This window comes from Poecilia mexicana, unplaced genomic scaffold (genome assembly GCF_051168715.1).
Source record: "Poecilia mexicana isolate PSO_F unplaced genomic scaffold, ASM5116871v1 scaffold_20, whole genome shotgun sequence".
Taxonomy (NCBI): Eukaryota; Metazoa; Chordata; class Actinopteri; order Cyprinodontiformes; family Poeciliidae; genus Poecilia; species Poecilia mexicana.
In genome coordinates this window covers 18,801,348-18,826,582 of record NW_028263389.1, presented here as the reverse complement: position 1 = coordinate 18,826,582, position 25,235 = coordinate 18,801,348, and the positions used below count along the sequence as shown (strand labels likewise).

The window sequence follows — 25,235 nt, the reverse complement described above, 5'->3', positions numbered from 1 at the left end:
TGTCGATGTTCCGCTAATGTCGAAAAAAAACTGTCGCAACTAGTGTTTCCATAAAAATAAAAACTAATTAAAATCACACTAAGCTTGTTCACAATTAATCATGCTGTCAAAAAACACACGGCGCCGTAATCCTCCATCTACTTCCTTGTTTTCTTCTTCGTTGGTTATGCCAGAGGGAAAACCCTTGTTGATCACGTGATGCGAAAAAAATGTTTTCGTTGCATGACAAACCAATTTAAATACGGCCAAAATCAAGATCTGGAAGAGCATCAAAGAACTGAGCAGAAAACTCCTTGTTATATGCGGAGCTGTGTAATAATTGATAAAAGTCGGCACAGCAGGAGGCATTTTCACGAGGAGCACTGCAGATATTTTCATTAATTTTGAGTTTGTGTATTAGAGATATAGCGACTCTTCTAATCTGAAGAAGTTGCAGAATTCGGCTCAGCTTCTTCCAACCATCTCTGTCTGGATCTAATGAGGCCTCCTCTGCTCTCATTTTGGACATTTCATCTAAACTTCTGCAATTCTGAAAAATCATCTCTCCTGATCTGACATTTGATCCATTGATTTCTGAGAAAGGGTTGTTAAGTCTGAAATCTTCAGTTTGTTTCTTTTTCCTACATATATCCTTACCACACTTTCTTAAATATTTTCCTGTTTCCAACTTCAGAAGTTCCCAATTTAACCCAAAAACATTCTCCGTATTAGCTTTGGACCAGAATCTATCAAAGACATAAGGGAGTGAATAATATAATCATGTTTTCAAAGAGTTCAGTTTCCAAAATGTAAATCTCTCTGCACTGTTTGAAAGTTTAGCTTTATGTGAACAACACAGTGATCTGTAAGGAACCAAACCCTCAGTGCTGAACTGTCAGCACGGTGTGACATCATCCAGCTTCCTGTTGGGGGCGGAGCTTAGCAGCACAGTCCAGAACCAGCTGGTACCTGGTTCTGCAGCACTAAGACTACATCTGCCAGATCACAGAAATGGCTGATCTGCTGCACCAATGAGGAACTGAGAGCCGAGAAAAGATGGCGTCTGATTGGATGATTGAGTAGCACAACTGGATAATCTACTTCCTGTTTGCTTCTAAGAGGAAGTGATGTCACTGAATGGCTGAGGATTTTAAAAACTGTTGAACTGAGATTTTTATTTCTGGATGAAAATAAATCAGAAAAAATATCAACTTTAAATTTGATCAAAACTCCATGAAGACACAAAATGGACCAGAGTTTGAATTTGATCTTTATTTATACAGACAGACAAACAATATAAAAATAAAAATAAACGAGATGGAAATCTTTCAGGTCAAAGGTCATCATGATCCAGTCAGAGTCTCTTTAGACTCAAACTGCTGCAGCTTCTGAGGATCAGCAGGAAACAGAAACGATTCTTTACTTTACAGAGACCATGACCTGCAGAGAGAAGAAAGATGCAGAGATCAGATCAGTGAGTGTTTCCAGCTTCTCTCCAGCAGCAGTCAGTGACGCAGCACATCCAGTAGAAAGAGCAGCAGGGCCTTCAGTCCTGTTCAGAGAGCTTTACTGGGAACACTGGATCTTTGCTATGATGCTAACTGGTTTAGTTCAAAGATTTACTTACTTTACATCCTTTACAAAACGCTTCAGCTGCTGAACATCTGAATCTTTCAGGTCGTTGTTGCTCAGGTCCAGTTCAGTCAGATGTGAGGGGTTAAAGGTCAGAGCTGAGGCCAGAGAAGAACAGCTGATCTCTGACAAACTGCAGCTCCTCAACCTGAATAAAGCATAAAAGATGTGAGCTGAAGCCAACAGGATGCAGGTTAACCAGTCCAACAGAACCAGTTAAAGAGTCTCATGACTATTAATGCCAACAAGCTGCTGCTTCAATAAAGACCTGCTGACTTCAGCTCTTAAACTCTGTCAGCTCCACCAGCAGCTCCATCACTACAAACTCAGCTTCTGCAGCAAATCAGTCAAGTTTCACACAAACTAACAATCAGGACGAAAAACCAGCTGATGGAGATTAATGCAGAGAAATTCAACTATTTTAATTATTCATCAGCCATAAAGACATGAAGTCATGGAGAAGATTTAATGTCAAACTGACTGTAGGAGCTGAACCAGAACCACAACCAGAACCTGGTACTGGGTCATGATGAGCTGGAGGATTTTAGTGTTGAAGCATCAATCATTGATTATAGATTTGTTCCTGTCAGATTCCAGAAGCTGAGATTCACTTTTCTAGACTGGGTTGAATGACCTTTGACCTGCTCCACATAAGGGTCATGATGGTGGTGAGTGGACTCATTGCAGAACAGCTGAGGTGATGAATAGATGGTTGATTATTAAATGAAAGTAAAACAAGAACTTAGAGAAATGACCAGGAGGACAAAGGAACCAGGCAGATGGAGAAAAACTGGTTAAAACAGGAAGAACCAGGAAGGAGAGAGAGAAGGAGAGGAGGATAAATACTGAGAGAGAGAAAGATGGAACAACAGACCCAGATGATTTACAGGGAGAGAAAGAATCAGAGAGAGAGAACAAGGAGACAAGGGAGAGTAAACTACCAGAGAAAATGAATCCAACTGAAACTATCAGTAACTAGAATGAATAAATAATCTGGAATAACTGAGAATGAACTGAACTAAAGTCAAACAGAAACAAGGCTGATCTCATCAAAATGAAAATAACTGAGGCAAACACACATTAACAATAATAAAACTATTATTATAATAAGCCAAACCAGCCCAGAATCCTGACAATGAGGGGATTTCTACACACTGGGGGTCCGAATGCCGTCTGGTTCTGACCTCATATTATCAGTGAATCCCTATTTTATATCATGAGTAGTGGTGGTAGGAGGTGAGGAGAGACGCTGAAACCCAGTGAAGATGATGATATGTTTAATAATAATGATGCTCGGACAGTCCAATACAGGCAGCAGGGCAGAGCGGGACGGAGACTCAGGACCGGTAGCAACTGAATTTCAACAAAGACCGACCAATACGAGCAAACGCCGACACAGGACTTGACAGTTCAACTGTGCCGGGAGACGAACTAACAGACATTTAGACAAGGACCCCACAAAAGACAACAGTTGGACATAAATACACACGGGGTAATCAAGGGAACGAGACACACCTGGAGACAATCAACGGGGAGACGCAGAGACTCACAGGGAAACACGGATCATGACATTTTAAAGAGATTAAAAACATTAAATGACTAATCAGTATTTTATTTCCTTCCATGTTCCTCTTTAGCAGCAATTTGTCCTATTAAAAGAAGCTTTAATGTGACCAAAGCAGAGGAATAAAAGTCTTTACCATGAAGATCCTCAGAGTGGATCAGTAGAATATCAGCCAGACGTCTGCAGTTTAGTGGCAATAAAACTTTCACATCACAAACATCAGCAATAAACTAAAACATGGTAACTTACTGTAATCGTTGTAGTTTACATTCTGGATTCTGGAGGAAACCACAGAGCTCCTTCACTCCAGGATCTTTCAGGTCGAAGTTCCAACTCAGGTCCAGTTCAGTCAGATGTGAGGGGTTAAAGTTCAGAGCTAAGGCCAGAGCAGAACAGCTGATCTCTGACAAACTGCAGCTCCTCAACCTGAATAAAGAATAAAAGATGAGCTGAAGCCAACAGGATGCAGGTTAACCAGTCCAACAGAACCAGTTAAAGAGTCTCATGACTATTAATGCCAACAAGCTGCTGCTTCAATAAAGACCTGCTGACTTCAGCTCTTAAACTCTGTCAGCTCCACCAGCAGCTCCATCACTACAAACTCAGCTTCTGCAGCAAATCAGTCAAGTTTCACACAAACTAACAATCAGGAGGAAAAACCAGCTGATGGAGATTAATGCAGAGAAATTCAACTATTTTAATTATTCATCAGCCATAAAGACATGAAGTCATGGAGAAGATTTAATGTCAAAGTGACTGTAGGAGCTGAACCAGAACCAGAACCAGAACCTGGTATTGGGTCATGATGAGTTGGAGGATTTTAGTGTTGAAGCATCAATCATTGATTATAGATTTGTTCCTGTCAGATTCCAGAAGCTGAGATTCACTTTTCTAGACTGGGTTGAATGACCTTTGACCTGCTCCACATGAGGGGATTTATGGTCCGAATGCCGTCTGGTTCTGACCTCAGATCAGCCGGTCCAACTCAGAGACTAAATTAATCTCTGGCTCCAAGTCCAGGAACAAACTCAGCAAAATGTTTATTACAACAGAAGATATGAACTTTGACTTTCAGCTGAATTATATCAGATTATTATCAGATTATAAACTGAACTGTTACAAAGTCAATCTGTAGAAAATGTAGGAAAAACTGATTTCATAAAGGTGTTAAAGTCGAGGTGAACTGGTTGCAGTTTTCTGGTGGATCATCCATCTTTAAAAATCCTGACCTGCTGATTCTGGTTGGTTTGTCTGAAATGTTGCAGAACCATAAAATCATAGAGTTGCTAACAGCAGGGAAACTATTGTTAACTATAAACGTGGAGGCCTGACCTGGTGGGTCTGTCAGTCAAACTCACTGCAGAGCAGAAGAGGACAGAGGAAGATTTTTAGAGCTTTGCTGAGGAGGAAAAGATCAGCTTCATGTGGAAACATCAGCCGACCACCGATCTCACAAAATGAAGGAATCAGGGCTGATTTATCATTATAAAGATTAAAAACATTAAATGACATCAATGTTTTAATTTCTTCTGTCTTCCTCTTTATCAGCAGGTTTTCATATCATTATTAATAAAAACCAAAGAAGCTTTAATGTGACCAAAGCAGAGGAATAAAAGTCTTTACCATGAAGATCCTCAGAGTGGATCAGTAGAATATCAGCCAGACGTCTGCAGTTTAGTGGCAATAAAACTTTCACATCACAAACATCAGCAATAAACTAAAACATGGTAACTTACTGTAATCGTTGTAGTTTACATTCTGGATTCTGGAGGAAACCACAGAGCTCCTTCACTCCAGAATCTTTCAGGATATAGTTGTTGCTTAGGTCCAGTTCAGTCAGATGTGAGGGGTTAAAGTTCAGAGCTGAGGCCAGAGAAGAACAGCTGATCTCTGACAAACTGCAGCTCCACAACCTGAATAAAGAATAAAAGATGAGCTGAAGCCAACAGGATGCAGGTTAACCAGTCCAACAGAACCAGTTAAAGAGTCTCATGACTATCAATGCCAACAAGCTGCTGCTTCAATAAAGACCTGCTGACTTCAGCTCTTAAACTCTGTCAGCTCCACCAGCAGCTCCATCACTACAAACTCAGCTTCTGCAGCAAATCAGTCAAGTTTCACACAAACTAACAATCAGGAGGAAAAACCAGCTGATGGAGATTAATGCAGAGAAATTCAACTATTTTAATTATTCATCAGCCATAAAGACATGAAGTCATGGAGAAGATTTAATGTCAACCTGACTGTAGGAGCTGAACCAGAACCAGAACCAGAACCTGGTACTGGGTCATGATGAGCTGGAGGATTTTAGTGTTGAAGCATCAATCATTGATTATAGATTTGTTCCTGTCAGATTCCAGAAGCCTAGATTCACTTTTCTAGACTGGGTTGAATGACCTTTGACCTGCTCCACATGAGGGTCATGATGGTGGTGAGTGGACTCATTGCAGAACAGCTGAGGTGATGAATAGATGGTTGGTTATTAAATGAAAAATGAAAGTAAAACAAGAACTTAGAGAAATGACCAGGAGGACAAAGGAACCAGGCAGATGGAGAAAAACTGGTTAAAACAGGAAGAACCAGGAAGGAGAGAGAGAAGGAGAGGAGGATAAATACTGAGAGAGAGAAAGATGGAACAACAGACCCAGATGATTTACAGGGGAGAGAAAGAATCAGAGAGAGAGAACAAGGAGACAAGGGAGAGTAAACTACCAGAGAAAATGAATCCAACTGAAACTATCAGGAACTAGAATGAATAAATAATCTGGAATAACTGAGAATGAACTGAACTAAAGTCAAACAGAAACAAGGCTGATCTCATCAAAATGAAAATAACACCATGGTGGTTCTGCTCCAGCTTCGGAAGCAGTTTGACCCGATACAAACTGGGATGGTACCACCAGGTGGCTCACCCAGCCAAGCTGCTGGTGACTTATCAGGACCGAACTCCTGCTTTTAAAACAGCAGCGGCTGCAGGTGAGTTTCTAAAGAAGATCCAGAAGAAAACCGACGGCGAGGTAACAAAGGGCTGAACGCCCATACGGTTTCTTAAATTAACAATTTGTGACTTCGTATAACCTTGTTGTTGCCTTTATTGGTCTGTTGTATTGTCAGTGGAGCAGCAGTGGACTATTATGAATACATTTAGTTCTGCTAAGGCATAGCAAGAGAAAGCGTGCACATACCGGTAGATGTGCATATTAATCAGTGCAAACATGTAGAAGGTTAAATTATTGTTATATATAGTGAACAGCATCGGTAGTAAAAACTTTTTCTTTGGTTATTGAGTGGTTAGACGGCTCCTCACTGCGTCTGGGTCGGTCACACGCGATAACTGGAGGTGGACGGAGAGGGAGGGAGACCCTCGGAGGTCGGGGTGGTGTGGGAGTTCAGGTTTAGGGGAAATGTTGAGAGTTTTGTTCTGTTGTTTAAGCTTCTCAGATGTTCATGTTCTTATGGGGTGAACTTTGTGGGGGGTTTTCTCCATTTCTGGTAATTTGGTTAGTCTTACATGTCGCAAGCTTTAAATCTGAAAATGGTGACATGGAACTGCAGGGCCTACAACAAGTCATTAATAAACTGCATGATTTGGATTCCAGAATAGTATTTCTACAGGAGACGCATCTTATGGACGAGGGTCAGGAGGAGGTGGAGGGGCAGTGTATTCACTTCAGCATTTTCTTCTCCAGCAAGAGGAGTTATGACTCCTGTCCATGAATCTGTCCCATTTCTGGTAAACAATGTTATCAAGGATAAGAAGGGAGGATATCTGATAGTTCAGGGCTCTTTACTATCGGGAAAAATTAACCTGGTTAATGTCTACGGTCCTAACACAAATGATTCAGGGCTTTTTCAGGACTTGTTCCTCTCACTTTCATTGCTGCAGGGGCGCTTTGTGATCACAGGGGATTTTAATTGTACCCTTATTCCAGAAATGGATAGACCCACTGGGTCAGATCTGACACAGTAACTGGAGAACAACTATACAGATGTTTATGAAGCTCTTAGACTGGTAGACATCTTTAGGGAGCTTCATCAACAAACCAGAACCTACTCACGTTATTCAGCAACATTTCAGACTTACTCGTGAATAGATTATTTTTTAATTTCAGAGCTAATATTCAAAATTAAAAACTGTATGTATGATAGCATAGAGATCTCAGATCTCTGTGTTGTCTGAGCTACTGTGATGAAAACTAACCAGGGACCCCCCTAGATGGCGCTTTCAGCATAAATGGCTGCAGGATGAGGATTTTATTAAATATATTGACGAGTTTATTAAATATATTGACACAACTGATTTGTGTTTCAGTTGAACACAAATCAAACGACAGCATGCACCAGATGGGATGCCTTTAAAGCATTTATTAGAGGTCATATTAGCTTTACAGATAAGTCCAAGGAAGCTGTTACGCTCACTGACCTCTAGGGGCTCTCTTCATGAGAGAGCTCTCTTGTTTTGCGTTTCAGTTTTACCTGGCTCCCACAGGTGGGATGTGTTGGAGCTCGTCAGCCATCCAATAAGAAGCTCCCTACAAGATGTCAGGCCCCCTTTTCCTCTCCTTGGTCCTGATCCGTATTGGTCGTGTCTGTAAGCTGGCTGTTGGTGGAAGCTTGGCTGATGTTGCTGTGAGCATTTTGTGACAAATCAAGTGTGTAACCCAAAACCTTATTTATTTCACAGTGGAAGCCGGTAGCGGTTCTCTGCCATTTTTGTTTAACTGTTTTCTCCTGTTTTGATGATTAGCCAGGGAGCTCAGGTTTTGTATTGTTCTTTACTTTCACCTCTAGCAAGTTGTTATTATTTCATAGTTAGAAGGGGGTGTTTTGTTTATTATTTTGGCCTTGGAGACCCTGAAGCTCAAAGCTTCCCTGTGTTGTTTTTCTTGTTTGGTTTGCTCCTGTGATTGAGTTTTTTTTTACCTGCACTGTAAATAAACCCTGTTGTTACGGATACCAACTGTTTAGGTTACTTCTTCTTCTGTGATACACCCAGTGCCAGAATTTAACCATAGTGGTCTTGGGGAGGGGGATGTAACAGAAGCCACGACTAAAAGGCAGCATCTAGAAAATAAAATGGTCATTCAGGAGAGGGTTTTTCAAACAAATGATATCGAGTTGAAAAAACAACTGTTGATCCTCAGAGCAGAATATGAGAAAATGTCCAGTTTCAGAGCTGCATCCAGTCTCTGAAGATTGAAACAAACTTTTACCAACAGGGGGACAAAGCTGGAAAACTTCTAGCTTGGCAGATTAAGCAGGTTGAAGCAACAACCTCAATCACATCAACTGAAACACAGGATAAAACTCTAATAGATCCAAGGGATTAATGATGCTTTTAAAGATCATCAGAAATTATACGATACTCAAGGAAATTTAGACCAAGTGGAATTAGATCAGTATCTGAGTGGGCTACATATCCCGTCATTGCAGATGATTGTAGAGTAGACTTAAATATAGAAATAAATAAAGAGGAATTAGCACAGGCCATTAATGGAATAAAATCTGATAAGCAAGCAGGACCTGACGGTATCCCCATCGACCTTTGTAAAACATTTAAGGATAAATTGCTCTCTCCCCTTCTTGATATGTTTATGGAGTCATTTAAAAATGGCACCCTGCCTCCTCCCTCTTTGAATCGGGCTCTAATTATTCTGCTGCCAAAACCGAGTAAGCCTCCGAATAAGTGTGAAAACATGAGACCCATCAGTTTACTCAACTCTGAGTTCAAAATCATCTGTAAACTATTGGCAATACGGTTGCAAAGAATTCTACCAGGCATAATAAATAAGGATCAAAATGGGTTTATAGCCAAGAGGCAAGGATATCACAATATTAGAAGGTCCTGAATATTATTTGGTTTAAAAAGAACGCTGATGATGCAGCTCTTCTTTCATTGGATGTGGAGAAGGCTTTTGATAGGGTCGAATGGCCCCATCTTCTCTTGGAAAGGCTGAAATGTGGAAGTAACTTTATTAAATGGGTTAAAATATTATATAATAATCCAACTGCAGAAATAGTACCAAACAAAATATTTTCAAGGCCGATTCAAATCAGGAAAGGTTGTTGCCAGGGATGCCCTCTCTCTCCCTTATTCACACTGGCAACTGAGCCATTGGCATCAGCTATTCGCCTCCATCCACGAATCTCCAGGATCACAGAGCACAAAATGTCTCCATTCACCGACGATCAGGGCCGTGCAGAGACCACTAAAACACCAGGTGCTCAAAAAAAAAAAAAAAAGGGCATATCTTACCGCATTCTAGGACAGAATATTAACAAAGCCTCTCAGCTTTCAGAGTTTAATAAACAATGATAAATTACAAAATTGTGAAATATACAATCAAAGCTAAGGTAAATCTCTATACAGAGCATACAACTATGCATATGTAAGATATTTTATTAGTAATTTCTTTCTGCAGGTCTATTTTGTTATAGGAAAGTATTGCAATATTCAAACCCGCAATTTAGCAAGATATCAGCTGGTGGTCTAGCTCTGATTTACATATTTTGTCTTTACAGAATTACACTACTAAAAATATAAACAAGAGCACAAGGCAACCTTTTAGTGACTGTAATCTATATAAAAAAAGAGCTGCCCGTTTGCTGCAGTGGAGATGAAGATGCAGAGCTGCATCAAACTTTAAGGTGGAACTGCAGAAAAAAAGAAAAAAACAAAAGCAAAAATTTAATTGTTAATGCATGTCACTATGGGAAAAGCCTACTGAGTTTTGCTTACAACTTTTTTAAACACTTAAATCACACATTTGTCTCATGAAGTGAATTTTTTTTGCAAAACAAACTTATTTGTGCATGTCAGAAATCTTTTCTTGATATTTTAAGTTTTTGTTTGACTCAAAGTTTTGCTTGTGATTCTCACATGACGTCATGGGCAGGACCCAAAATCGCAACAAAAGATTTCTGATGTGTGCAAATAAAAGTTTATGTTTGGCAAATAACTTTTTAAGTTCACAAGACAAAAATTAGTTATTTAATTAAAAAAAAGTTTTTTAAACAAAACAATGTTTTTAAAAAAGAAATCATTACAATTCCAAAAGTTTTGATTACAATTTCATTTTATTTGACTGAGGTTAGTTTATTTTTTCCCATTGAATAATTGGGGAAAAAATTTAACTACATACTCTGCAAACCAGACCCTAAACAAAGTCTGGGTTGAGTTTTTTCCCCTTCATTAATGACATACATTTTATCTATCATGGTAATTCAGGGTGAGTTATTTTTAATTCTAAATGAATATCCTTGTTGGACTATTATTTAAGTGCTATTCGCCTTCAAGATACATTTACTTAACGCCAGAATAAATGCAATGTACATTATGCAGCAAAGGAAATTAGAAGATCGGACATATATCCATTATGGAGATGATCGGTTTTGGACGGGCGATGTGCCTCGTACACAGGGAAGAAGCTTTTTATTTATCTAGCTTTGCTAACAAAGTCGTTAGCTAGCAGCACAACAACAGCAGCCTAATGTCTGCATGATCAAAATACTGAATGATAGATAAGAACAGTTTTTCCTCACCTGGCTGTCTCCTCCCCTCAGTAGTTCTTCAGAGTAAGCCAGACGCAGAGGCCTGTCAGTGTCTGTTGTATTTCATTTCCTCTCTGCTTAAACCGCTGAAGCAGAAACGATACGTTCAACGTTTTCTGTCATCTGACAAGTAGCAGGTCTACTCCACTTTATTTACCAAAAACTGATCTGTAATCTGGAACGTTCGCTATGCTGAGCTCCAGTTAGCCGCCTTATCTCACTGCGCGAGAGGCAACAGCGTCATGCGTCACGGGCAAAAGGTCAAAGGTAACAAGGTGACCGGAAGAAAAAACAAAACAAAACAAATAATTTTAGTACATGTGATTATGTGTCAGAAGAGGGCTTTCAAAATAATAATACCAAAAAAAAAAAAAATGACCAAAAGGGCACTTTGGGGCAAGGAGCAAAAAGGGCAGGTGCTCAAGCACCCCCAGCCGCCCCTCTGCACGTGCCTGTCGACGATAAAAAAGTCAATTCTGGTGGGAAGTGATCCAGGAATTTGGGAGAGTCTCGGGTTACAAAGTAAATAATACAAAATCTTCTATTCTGGTATGAAATGTAGGTGAAAGGACTAATCCCATCAGTGAGGTTAAGCAATTTAAAGTAGTGGAACATTTAGAATATTTGGGTGATCAGATTTTCCCAGATCTAATTTAAGTTTAGCTCTTCCATTGTTCATATACTCCGACACTTTGAAGAAGTTACAGAAACACACTACAAATCCCATTATGAAAAACATGATTAAAATATTGCAGGATGTTAGAAAATACCTCGCGGAGCCAAACAGCAGGTCCCAGTTTAGTCCAATATGGGGTAATCAGCTGTTTGCTCCAGGTGGGGCAGTTGGAACGTTTAGGCTCTGGGCATCGCAAGGCTTAAAACGTATTATTGATATTATTGACCTTTATCAAATTCTGATATATTTTTGTCATTTTTAGAGCTACAAACCAAATTCAAGCTAGATAAAAAGCATCATTTCAAATTCCTTCAGCTGGGAAGCTTTAGCAGTTTTCGCACAGTAGGGAACGGTACGGTACGGAATGGAACGGTACGGAATGGAACGGTACGGTACGGAATGGAACGGTACGGAATGGAATGGAGCGGTTCCAGCCCTGTTGTGTTCGCATTACACTGAGGGCGCCATCGAAGCGGTGCCGGACGTCATTATTTTTGAAACTAAACAAAGGTTTCGATGTAGCGGCCGACTGTACTCGTTCATCAGCGAGTAAGCGGAGGAAAAAAAAAAAACCTCATCATTAGACCAGGTGATTGCACTATAGAGACGAATCCATGGCCAATTAAAACTAATAAAAATATTGAAAAGAGCACTCTTTACAAAATAAAATACAGTTTAGTGAGAGCCAGCTGTCAACGGAAAATCAATGTCTGACTCCGTAACAACCAGCAGCCAATCAGCTGCTGGTTCTAAGCAGAACCGCTTGGCCGGCCCGATTGGAACCACAGCTCTTGTGGTTCCCTGGGGCCGGGTGGAACCGGTCGCAAGTTGTAATGCGAACACGCTCGGAACCGTTCCGTTCGAAAGCGCCTTGTCTGTCTTGTTTCTTCTTTCTTTGTGTTTCATTTCTCTGAGTTGAGAAAGAATAATTATCGTCATGTAATAACTACAAAGAAAACTTGTTCAGATAGTTACATGATTGTATTTCCAAAGTGGAAAATCTCAATAAAAATATTGTTGGTCAAAATGAAAATAACTGAGGCAAACACACATTAACAATAATAAAACTATTATTATAATAAGCCAAACCAGCCCAGAATCCTGACAATGAGGGGATTTCTACACACTGGGGGTCCGAATGCCGTCTGGTTCTGACCTCATATTATCAGTGGATCCCTATTTTATATCATGAGTAGTGGTGGTAGGAGGTGAGGAGAGACGCTGAAACCCAGTGAAGATGATGATACATTTAATAATAATGATGCTCGGACAGTCCAATACAGGCAGCAGGGCAGAGCGGGACGGAGACTCAGGACCGGTAGCAACTGAATTTCAACAAAGACCGACCAATACGAGCAAACGCCGACACAGGACTCGACAGTTCAACTGTGCCGGCAGACGAACAAACAGACATTTAGACAAGGACCCGACAAAAGACAACAGGTGGACATAAATACACACGGGGTAATCAAGTGAACGAGACACACCAGGAGACAATCTATGGGGAGACGCAGAGACTCACAGGGAAACAGGATCATGACATTTTAAAGAGATTAAAAACATTAAATGACTAATCAGCATTTTATTTCCTTCCATGTTCCTCTTTAGCAGCAATTTGTCCTATTAAAAGAAGATTTAATGTGACCAAAGCAGAGGAATAAAAGTCTTTACCATGAAGATCCTCAGAGTGGATCAGTAGAATATCAGCCAGACGTCTGCAGTTTAGTGGCAATAAAACTTTCACATCACAAACATCAGCAATAAACTAAAACATGGTAACTTACTGTAATCGTTGTAGTTTACATTCTGGATTCTGGAGGAAACCACAGAGCTCCTTCACTCCAGGATCTTTCAGGTCTTTGTTCCAGCTCAGGTCCAGTTCAGTCAGATGTGAGGGGTTAAAGGTCAGAGCTGAGGCCAGAGAAGAACAGCTGATCTCTGACAAACTGCAGCTGCTCAACCTGAATAAAGAGTAAAAGATGTGAGCTGAAGCCAACAGGATGCAGGTTAACCAGTCCAACAGAACCAGTTAAAGAGTCTCATGACTATTAATGCCAACAAGCTGCTGCTTCAATAAAGACCTGCTGACTTCAGCTCTTAAACTCTGTCAGCTCCACCAGCAGCTCCATCACTACAAACTCAGCTTCTGCAGCAAATCAGTCAAGTTTCACACAAACTAACAATCAGGAGGAAATATGAAGCATCAATCAGTGATTATTGATTATACTGTCAGATTCCAGGAGCTGAAATTAAACATTATAAACATTCTAGTCAGGAATTTTTCCTTTTTCTAAAAACAAAACAACAATCGGTGAATTTCTAGATGGAGCTGCAGATGCAGCCTTGACTCTTATTTTGTGTTTTCCTGTTTCCTCCCTGCAGCCTCTTCTCCATGACAGCAGCTCTTAACCATCAGGACTGATCTCTGGTCAGTTTCTCTGGTCCAAACAACAAAACTGAAAACAAATTTATTTTCCAATATAAGATCAAAATGGTCCAACACTGCGGAAACTTTTCCTTTGAAGCTGCTCCATAGTTGATTCTGTACCGTAAAAGATCAAGAATTCGTTTGGCAAATGCTTTTGACAGATTCGCTTCCTTACAAACATAGTTTGGCGCGTTAATGTCATTTCGAAACAGTTCCTGTATCGGTCACATGACCTACTGAAACCAATACGCGCACCGACACGGGTTTTGGTCTGTGGGCTTCATGCACCAACGCATCAGTCTTGCCGGACCCATCACTAGATATTGTTCATTTACCTGAATATTTAAGGTTTACCGTTAATTAACAGCCTGTTTGTTCACGTGCGCACTTAAGAGCTACACAACGTGGGTTTTCATGTCGTGTTTATTTAGAAGGGAATGTTTGTGTAACCTTCATTATTGTAGTCAGTTTAGTAAGTGTGATATTATTTCAGTTTATTATTCAGACACTGATGCTGTGAATCATTTATGTTCTGCATCAACCTCCCAGATCTGCATCAAAGCTTTTCCATCTACTTCCCTCTGAATCCGTCCCTCAGTCAGTTTCCTCTCTGGACGTTCCTCTGACTTCCTGCTGCTTCTATTCGCTGCAGGCTGAGCAGCATCACTGCTGCCGTTTCCAGACTCTGAACGTCTGATGACAGAAAATCTACAAAGTCTGGACTCTGGTCTGTCCCAAAACCAGACTGCAGTCGGTCCAATGAGGAACCCAGAAAAACCCAGTCAAGCCTCAACATTTAGAGCTGAAAGTGTGAAATGTTCCTCTGACCTGAGTCCTAAATCAACAGCAGCCATTGTAATCTAAACATTTAATGAAAATTCATCAGAAACTGATCAGATTATTGGGATCCAACCATGTGGACCAGGGGTCCCCAAACTACGGCCAGCGGGCCAGATCCGGCCCGCCTCCTCATTTGGTCTGGCCCCCTGAACAATACCGGAGAGCATTCAGTGTTTTTTGTCCATATATATGTGGATTTTTCTTCAACCACCAGGGGGGCTCTTGAGCAGATATGAAACGTAGTTTCCCTCAATGGAATATATACTAGTCAGTACCAGTCACCGTTTCGCTCACGGGTTTTTTCCATTTGTATTCTGGGTAAAAATCTATCTACAAACGTGAATATGTCGTCGGCAGTAATCCAGCCCCCTCCCCCCCGTCAACAAATGTTTTCTAAGGTTTCTTTCTCGAACAACTAAGACTGGCCCCCGACCAGAGAAGGGAACAGTTATGTGGCCCTCGCAGGAAAAAGTTTGGGGACCCCTGATGTGGACAGACTGATGACTGAGTGAAACTTAACATGTTTGGCTGCTGGGCCTGAGAACAAAGGAACTAAATATCCTCCATGTCTCAGAGATTATTCATAGAAAGTTGAATGGAAGGAAAAACTGTGGTGGGAAGATGTGCAACAGGAACAACTGATAGGATTGTCCAGCAGAACCCATCCAGAACCTGGAGGAGCTTCAGGTTAAAACATCTGGATCCACTACAGACGGATCAGAACCTGAGCTACAGGAATCTGACTGGGTCTGACCAGAACCAGAACCAGAACCAGGCTGGTACTCAGTTCATCTTCAGATGAAAGTAAAGTTTTTATTTAATTTGAAAATCAAAGTCCAAGGTGTTAAAGTGAGAAAAACTGAGAAACAAAGTTAAATAATCTGAAAGTCTGAAATAAAAAGTAATTCATTTACCGGGTAAAAAAGTTTTACAAATTCTATTCTGATATCTTGATAAACTGTTTTTGAAAAACAGAATAATTGTATTAGCTAAAAAGTATTAAAATTTTAGTGAATGATTTTATTGTCCAAGAAGAGAAAACAAACCTCAAACTCTTCACTTTGCAGACTGGATTCTCCAGAATCTCACAGATGTTCTTCAGTCCAGAGTCTCCTAAGGATCCACCTGTGATTCTATTTATCTCACTTATTTCCAGTTCAGTCAGATGAGGGTTGGACTTCAGAGCTGAAGCCACAGCTTCACATCCAGCCTCTGAGAGTTTACAGCCACCAAGTCTGTGATTAAAGAAATAAAGTCAGTTCTAATTAAATCAAATAAACAGGTTAAAATAAAACAGTGATGTCATCATTTGATGAATTTACTGAGTTTGACGAGACACAGAATCTCTGCAGTTCAGGATTAAACTCAGGTTCTGGTTCTGATCATGTCCAACAGTCAACCTGCTTGACAGACATGATAAAAATCTTCAGATTGTTCTGGTCGTCTCTGATGGAACTGATGAAACTTTTTACCGTTTATTTACAGATTATATCTGGTGTGTTTTATATTTGTGTTTTTCCACTAAAGAAGTTTCCAGATCATGTTTAGCTGTTTCTGTGATATGAGACCTGAAGGCATCTTGGGTAAAATGCCTGATCTGCTAATTGTCTTAAAGGACCGTCATGTAGTTTGTTCCCTTGTTCAAACTGCAGCCATGACTAACTGACAAAGAAGAATTAGAAGTTTCTCCTGAAATCCTCATCGGCTCTTTCCTGCCATGAAATCATCCCCTCCAAGAGGTGAGGGACGGTTCATGAGGTGGGGGTAAGGATGGTGTTAAATTAAAATGAGGTCGATAACTTTCATTTATTGTTCCGTTAATTGATTTATTGTTTATCGCGACAGGTCGCTCAAAGTACCCAGATGTGTTCTTGCTCCGCCCATTTTATCGAGGACGCATCGATGCATCCTTCTGCGGATTTGAGCCAGCAAGATATCCCACAATGCAATGCGCTACCAGCAGCGGTAAATAGAGAAGGAGAGTACAGAAATGTATTGCACTTTTAACACCATTAATTGCCACAAAAACTCATTTTAATTTGTTTTTAGGCGAGACCTTGTAGTAAACCGTTTTATTCAGGCAGCTCTTCAGGTGAACAGACTACAGCTCCAGGTTTACTTCCAGCTTCCTAAAAGCTCCCGGAGAGTCTCTCCATCCCTCTGTCCTGTCATTGTCCTCTTCACTGTCTTCACATCTTAAAAATCAATTAGATTTTGGTGATATTTGCTCTTGATTAGATAGTCTTAGTATCAATTTCCTGGAGTTATTGGTTTAGTATCTGCTTGTTTTACTGTTATTAAGACTCTTACAAAACAGTATTTGTCTCTTTCTATGCTGGTATTTTACAAAAGTAAACTTGATTATGATAATAAAGGAAACAAATGTGTTAATCAGTGTTTAGTAGTTATTGTAAAATAATCATCCAGTTGTGTGACAGGAACTCTGGCCTTGTGAACTCAGCAAGAAAAGACTTTCAACTCTTCTTTAGATTTGTACTTGCCAAGAACACAAGAACGTACTTGAGTATTGAGAAATGGTCCTGGACTCACCGAGCCTTTCTGCAGTTCCTCACAGCTGGAATCAGTCTCAGTCGTCCATTCTCTGATGTATTGTACTTTTCCAGGTCCAACTCATCCAGAACTTCCTCTGACATCTGCAGCATGAAGGCCAGAGCTGAACACTGGATCACTGTGAGCTTCTCTGATCTGTTCTCTGATTTCAGCAACTGTTGGATCTCCTGAAAAGCTGAGAGATCGTTCATCTCCACCAGACAGTGGAAAATGTTGATGCTTCTGTCAGGAGATGAATGTGTTCTTCCTTTCTTCAGATTATCTATGATTCTCTGGATGGTTTCTGGACTGTTCTCTGTCTGACCCAGCAGGCCTCCTAGCAGTCTCTGGTTGGACTCCAGAATGAGGCCATGAAGGAAGCGGACAAACAGGTCCAGGTGGCCATTTTTACTGCTGAGGGATTTCACCATGACTTTCTCCATCCACCCATCCAGAGATGTTTCATTGTATGTTTGCTCCAGGAACGTCTCCATCACCTCTGAGTTCCTGGTGGTGAAACAGTGGAGCATGTAGACTGCAGCCAGAAACTCCTGGATGGTCAGATGAACAAAGCAGTAGACTGGTTTCTGGAAGATCAGATTCTCTCTTTTGAAGATCTCTGTACAAACTCCTGAGTACACCGAGGCCTCTGTGACATCCAGACCACACTGCTCCAGGTCTTCTTGGTAGAACATGACGTTTCCTTTCTCCAGATGTTCAAACGCCAGTTTCCCCAGCTTCAGAAGAACTTCCCTGTCTGCCTCCATCAGCTCCTGTGGACTTGTCTCATGTCCTCCATGGTACTTGTACTTCTTCCTCTTTGTCTGGACCAGCAGGAAGTGTGAGTACATGTCAGTCATGGTCTTGGGCAGCTCTCCTCTCTGCTCTGAGGTCAACATGTTCTCCAGAACCGTAGCAGTGATCCAGCAGAAGACTGGGATTCCACACATGATGTGGAGAGTTTTAGATTTCTTGATGTGGGAGATGATTCTGCTGGACAGCTCTTCATCACTGAACCTCCTCCTGAAGTACTCCTCCTTCTGGGCGTTGGTGAAGCCTCGTACTTCTGTTGCCCTGGTAACACATGAAGGAGGGATCTGATTGGCCGCTGCAGGTCTGGTAGTTATCCAGATGAGAGCCGAGGGAAGCAGCTTCCCCTTGATGAGGTTTGTCAGCAGAACGTTGACTGATGACTTCTGTGTGACGTCAGAAACCAGCCGACTGCTGTTGAAGTCCAGTGAAAGTCTGTTTTCATCCAGGCCATCAAAGATGAAGAGCAGTTTGCATTTAGCCAGCTGCTCTGCTGGGAGCTTCTGGAGTGTTGGATGGAAAACATGGAGCAGCGAGAGAAGACTGTGCTGCTGATCTCTGATCAGGTTCAGCTCCCTGAACGACAGCAGAACCACCACACTGACATCCTGGTTCTCCAAGCCCTCGGCCCAGTCCAGAGTGAACTTCTGCACTGAGAAGGTTTTTCCAACACCAGCGACGCCGTTGGTCAGAACCACTCTGATGGCTCCATGTTGGTCAGGGAAGGCTTTAAAGATGTCCTGGCACCTGACTGGAGAGTCATGGAGGTTCTGGATCTGGGAAGCTCTCTCCAGCTGCTTCATCTCATGTTGGGTGTTAAACTCTTCACTCTGACCCTCTGTGATGTAGAGATCAGTGTAGATCCTGTTGAGGAGGGTTCTACTTCCTGTTTCATTACTTCCTTCAGTCACACATTCACATCTCCTCCTCAGACTGATCTTATGTTCCTCTAGAACCTCCTGCAGACCAACATCTGCTGAAACACAGAAGAAAAGACAACCGAAGTAAAAAACATGATTTATTGTAATTCGACTGGAACAAAACCATCTGGAACATTAGGAGGTGTTATCATTATAAGGTCTCTGACTTCACAGGATGTCACGCTAAACAACCAAATTAATACACAGAACCAGAACATGGTTCTATCGTCAGACAGCAGGTTTCTGTTTTGTGGCCTTTGTCTGTTCACTGTCAGGATCTGATGCACAAAGCAGATCAGATCAGATCAATCAATCAAATTTTATTTGTATAGCATATTTCAGCAGCAAGGCATTTCAAAGTGCTTTACATAATTAAAATGAAAACAGCATGTGACATTGAATAAACAGTGAGAAAGAGATTTTGAAAAAGATTAAAAAGATAAAACATTAAAACCCCTTTTAGGACTTCAGTTAAACGTCGTTTAACTGGGGCTCTAACCCTCTGGGACTTTAGTCAAAAACACCGTTTGACAAGGACTCCAACCTCTAGGTTTTTAGTTGAAACGCCGTCAACTGGGACTCTAAACCCTGTAGGACTTTAGTTAGACGTCATTTAACAAGGATTCTCACACCCCTCGATATAGATTCGTTGAACTGGGACGACTGGGGGGGCGGGGGGGCTTTACATAGACAGTGAGAAAGAGAAATAAAAAGAAATTAATAGATAAAGAGTAAAGATAAAAACATCAAAACCCGCACTCTAACCCTAATTTAACCATAAGCAACTCTAAACAGGTGGATTTTAAGTTGAGATTTAAAGACACCCAGTGTTTCAGATAAATTAATGCTGACAGAAACAGTCATTAAATGCAGCAGCTTTAAGCAACATCAACTCTTCTGCATCATGTCCTCATTTAGATGTTTCTATCTGAACCTTCATCCATGAACAGCAGCTAAACAGGCAGAGATAGAAAAATGTTTTCTCCCAGCATTTCCAGCCTTAATGAAGGAAATGGTTTAATCTGCCAGAGAAACAGATCATTATATCAGGTAGTATTCACATTTAAAACGGCATTTTGAGTCAAAGACTGAATTGGATGTTTGTAGAGAATAATAACAAACAGGAAATGACATGCGACTGATTTGACCCTTTAGAAGTAAAACACATTGTTAGAATTATTACATGATGAATGTATAATTATATAAACTGTAATTTATTGTCAGAATGAATCAGGGTTTCTTTCTCTTTCTGTAAAAGCAGCAGGTTGTTTTTTCCATTTATTGTTTTCATTAATCAAAATAACCTCCAGTCTAAAGGTGATGTTCAGTTTTAAAGCATAAACAACTGAAACAGATCCATTTTAAATCAAACCCAGCAGGTTGTTCGGTTGAACACATTCGATCCATTCACAGCTAGAAACAGATTTAGCTGAAATAATTGATCACAGAAAGACGTTGAAAACCTTGAATTTCCAAATCCCACCTAAAGAAGTTGAAATGGTTCAACAGAAGGAAGCTCTGATTGGACGTGTTCAGTCTCACCTGGAGCACAGCTGCTCTGATTGGCTGTCAGCAGTCCAGCTCCTGTTCTGGGTCTTTCTCCACACTGGGGGCAGGAGGAGGGTCCAGATGGAGCAGACTGCTCCCAGTAGAACCTGATGCACTGTCTGCAGAACCAGTGTCCACAGCTGGTAGAGACCGGATCCACCAGAACCTTCTGACACAAAGCACAGCAGGATGGCTGCTCCTCCTCACCAATGCTGCTCCTCTTCCTCCCCCTGTGAAGACATTTCTTCATCAATGAAACTGTTCACTAAATAATGGTGAAATGATGAAGATGTTCATGAAGGTCCAACACAATCAGTAAAATCATAATAATTGGAGATATGATCAGTATTTATGGTTTTGGGAATGAGACTCGGTGCTGTCAATCATCCTCATGTAAAGACAACCGTTGAGCCGCCTGCATCATTGGCCATGCTAACTAGCATTAGCATTCATGACAGGTTCTACTATCAAGAATATCAAGAAGAATCTGCAGCAAAGCAAAGGATAAGTAAAGGAGTGGAAGAGGGGGATGAGCAGTGCCACATGAATGGTGACTGACAGCTCTAAGACCCACCTCCTGTCTCTGATTGGGTGTTTCTAGAGAGAACTGGGAGAAGGCAGAGGAGATCTTTACACAGACTATCAATCTCAGGCCGTCACAACATAGAGACAGTTTTAACAGATATGTAAAAAAAATTTATAAAAGTTACATACTACAGCTTCAAAGGTCAAGGGTCAAAGTTGAGTAGATTAGTTGACATGTCGTCCTCCAGGATCCAATGACTGGAACCTGAAGGACCGTTCCTCCATATTGGACCCATAAGAAGACACTTGGCCTTCTTATGGTCATAAAACATTTAATCATTTTGGGAACATTGCACACTTAAATACTTGACTGGTAAAAAAAATTCTAAACTAAAAAAGCTCTCATAACTGCCAAAATTAAATTATGAACAAATGATGGTCAAAAATTGTTTCTGCCATAATTAGACCTCCTGCTATGAGGCTACCAGTGACTCCATTTAGCTGTTCATGATGCCACTCACTGTGACTTTAAAATATTACAAAAAACACCTCTAATTATAACAAAGGACTTACTTTTGGTCTGGGATTTACCTACTAACATTTTACCACTACACTCTGAATTGTTTTATGCAAGCGGTTTATAGTGCCTCACACATCCTTGTAACAGTCGACTTACCTTTGGTCTGGGAATCCAGGATAATTACTGAAGTCCACAGGAACATCTTTGGATCGGTCACTCCTCATAGAAACGCCGCTGGGTGATGGAGAGACTGCTCTGTTCTCCTCTGGATTCATCCTCAGGTTCCACTGAGTCTCCTGCTGTGAAGCCCATCTGAGAGGGAAACAGAGACACTCAGTCACCATGGGATTCACTTCCAGTTCACCCAGTTAGCTGCTCTAGAGACTGGCCAGTAAAGCAGGAAGATGATGAACAACTTTGTTATTCACCAGGAACCTCTGGGTGGAGTTTGGAGAGAAACAAGATAAACCAGTTTCATTTTATCATCATGACTCAGTGAGGTCAGATTAAAACTGCACAGAGCCCTGATTTACTTTAACTAGACCAGGGGTCGGCAACCCAAAATGTTGAAAGAGCTACATTGGAAAAAAAGAAAAAAATCTGTCTGGAGCCGCAAAAAATTAAAAGCCTACAAGGTTTACAATCAGGGCAACACAGGCTATAAGTGTTTATATTTGCTGTATTAGCCTATTATCAAAATGACTAAGTGTTTAGTATTCATGATTAAATGTTTATTTTCCCTGCAGGGCGTCCTGGATGCAATGAGCACCACTGACTCTGATGGAGCTTTAAGTTTACCTTCCGTTACAATATTAATGTTTTATGTTTTGTTGCATTAATAAAACTAAATACATGCAATAAATAAATCAGGTTTCTGATGTCATTTTTATATGAAGATTCGACAGAGAAAGATATTTTTCCTTTTGGAACTCGAAAAATCTGCTCCAAATGCAGTTTGCATAACGATCGCTCTTTGTAAATAATCACCATAAAGTCTGTGATCCAGAAAACAACAAAACGGAACGTGCATAACGTGCCTCTTATCTGGGCGACAAACGGAGGGCAATAAAACTCAACCTGCAGCTATAAAAATACAGCAGTAGCTGTTTGAAGAGGTAATGTATATAAAATTAAATTAATACAGTTCAAGTTTGATTTCTGTGCAAATGCCAAGCAAGTCAGTGAAATAGCAGCATCCTTCTCTTTTGACACGCAACCATCCTCGGACCTGAGCAACAAAACAACAATATCTCCAAGTGTCATTCTAAATATATACTGACAAAAATCACTAACCACTTTATAAAAACAACCAATTTGTTACCAAATATATGTGCCTATGGCAGGATTCTGTTCTTACGTGTTGTAACTTCTGTTTACGGACATCAGTGGACAGCTTCTCAACATCGGGGATGTAACTAATCTTGACGCGGCAGCTAATGTAGCAACTTCCTGGAAATGACTTTCCACATGACTTTATTTTTACCGTTTCTTTTCCCCCCACGCTTTGAACCATGCGGCTTAGAGCCCGGTGCAGCTTATACATTTACGTTTCCAAGTTTTTCAAACAATTTGTAGGGGTGGCTTATAGTAAGGTGCGCTCTATAGTCCGAACAGTACGGTACTCTTTTTGTTATTTGACAACTTCTCTCTGCAGAGCCAACGTTCAGGTAATCCTTCCGCATTGGCAATGAATGCAAATGATTCGGTCCAAGAATTGTAGAATTTCTCCTCGATTATTTTCGTCTTTGCCGTCTGTGACCCACCACCACACACCTGTCGGTGTGTTTACAGCCACCTGCCTCACATCGCCCAGCTGAAAGAAACGTGTCACAGGCTGTGACGCAAATCTATGTTGACAGAAATGTTGAAATTTAATATTTATTCTACACATTTTTATGGCATTGGAAAACGTTAAGAATGATTGTGTCATGTTTGTCCTACAGAAACCATATTAAAACATAAATTATATATTTCACACCCCCATCTGTTTCACTTTTCAAACATTTTTGAAAAGCTCCAGGGAGCCACTAGGGCGGCGCTAAAGAGCAGCATGCGGGTTGCCGACCCCCAAGCTGTACCATTTAAAATCTATGATGGCTCCTTACAGTTGTCTGTGGTTAATAGATGATAAATCCTTCATTTTCTGTCATTTTTAAGTGCTTGGACTGCTCTTAATAGAAGTAGAATCCCAAATGTAAGTAAAGGAATATGAAAAATGTGAATTTTGGATAAATGTCCCATTTAAAGGGGAATGCTCATCAACAGCAGCCTGACACATGACTAAATGAAACATGATCTGCAATAATGTTTCACTGATTAATATTTAGTTTGAGAGAATTTTCATTTTACTCAGCAGTTTTCATGTTGCATTTATGTGAAAATGCTCATATTTCTGGTTAACAGTCGACTTACCTTTTGTCTGGGAATCCAGGATAATTACTGAAGTCCACAGGAACATCTTTGGATCGGTCACTCCTCATAGAAACGCCGCTGGGTGATGGAGAGACTGCTCTGTTCTCCTCTGGATTCATCCTCAGGGTCCACTGAGTCTCCTGCTGTGAAGCCAATCTGAGAGGGAACCAGAGACACTCAGTCACCATGGGATTCACTTCCAGTTCACCCAGTTAGCTGCTCTAGAGACTGGCCAGTAAAGCAGGAAGATGATGAACAACTTTGTTATTCACCAGGAACCTCTGGGTGGAGTTTGGAGAGAAACAAGATAAACCAGTTTCATTTTATCATCATGACTCAGTGAGATCAGACTAAAACTGCACAGAGCCCTGATTTACTTTAACTAGACCAAGAGTCGGCAACCCAAAATGTCTAAAGAGCTACATTGGAAAAAAAGAAAAAAAAAAATCTGTCTGCAGCCACAAAAAATTAAAAGCCTACAAGGTTTACAATCAGGGCAACACAGGCTATACGTGTTTATATTTGCTGTATTAGCCTATTATCAAAATGTCTGTGGTTAATAGATAATAAATCCTTCATTTTCTGTCATTTCAGGATTTAAAACTGTTTTTCTGAGGCAAAAATAAACATTTTAAGATTCAAATAGGAAAAACAGTTTATAAAGTTTATTGTAGCTAATATTTACCATTTTAAATTATTTATAAATTCTCAGGGAAATTTTCACTAAGCTTTATTAAAAGTAAAGGCTGAACTTGGAGGCCACACATAACTATTCTAAGGGCCACAAATGGCCCCCGGACCGCATGTTGAACACCCCTGGTCTAACTAGGAGCGGTTCCGTGGCAGGAGGCCACAGTGCGCATGCGTCATTAGGAATGTTTACTCAGGGCGTCGAAGGATCAACGGAAACTTTTCAAAAACGATTTTTCTGAGCGGAGAGGAAGAACTTTCTATCCAGAGCAGCAAATGGCAGCAGCGCAGTGAAATATCTGACATGAAATCACATTTCCGTCTCCTCTCGCTAATAGAGATCATATCTGAACAGCAGAAGGTTCTGGGCAGCTCGGTTCTACTTTAGGGTTCGGTCTGTTCTGTCCTCTCCGGTCTGGAAACACAGAAACGTCTAAAAACGGGTCGGAACCAGTTTGATAAAAAGTTAGAACTCACCGGACGGACTGCTGAAGTCTGCGCCGCAAAATGGAGTCCAGAACTGAAGGATACCTGTTGGTGAAATACTTTCAGTTTGTAAATCAGGTGATAATGTGTGCGCATGCGCAGTG

The 25,235-nt window shown here is 40.8% G+C and overlaps 1 protein-coding gene across 11 annotated transcripts; it reads right to left on the bottom strand.

The window, feature by feature from the left end:
- Positions 1 to 1,231: 1,231 nt before the first annotated feature.
- On the bottom strand, positions 1,232 to 25,212 carry LOC106932437 (NACHT, LRR and PYD domains-containing protein 3-like). 11 transcript variants are annotated; one of them, XM_088001258.1, is made up of 11 exons: positions 25,123 to 25,211; positions 23,956 to 24,111; positions 21,700 to 21,855; positions 20,493 to 20,728; positions 17,221 to 19,006; positions 15,717 to 15,905; positions 13,187 to 13,363; positions 4,912 to 5,088; positions 3,425 to 3,601; positions 1,607 to 1,759; positions 1,232 to 1,419 (listed from the first exon to the last, which is right to left on the bottom strand). In XM_088001258.1, the coding sequence occupies exons 2-11, from the start codon at positions 24,072 to 24,074 to the stop codon at positions 1,404 to 1,406; spliced, it is 3,186 nt and encodes a 1,061-aa protein (XP_087857384.1). In that variant the 5' UTR covers positions 24,075 to 24,111; positions 25,123 to 25,211; the 3' UTR covers positions 1,232 to 1,403. The 11 variants fall into 11 exon arrangements, with proteins under 11 accessions (XP_087857384.1, XP_087857385.1, XP_087857391.1 ...); XM_088001259.1 differs by having other exon boundaries at positions 17,221 to 19,003; XM_088001265.1 differs by lacking the exon at positions 3,425 to 3,601 and having other exon boundaries at positions 25,123 to 25,212.
- Between the last annotated feature and the right edge of the window lie 23 nt (positions 25,213 to 25,235).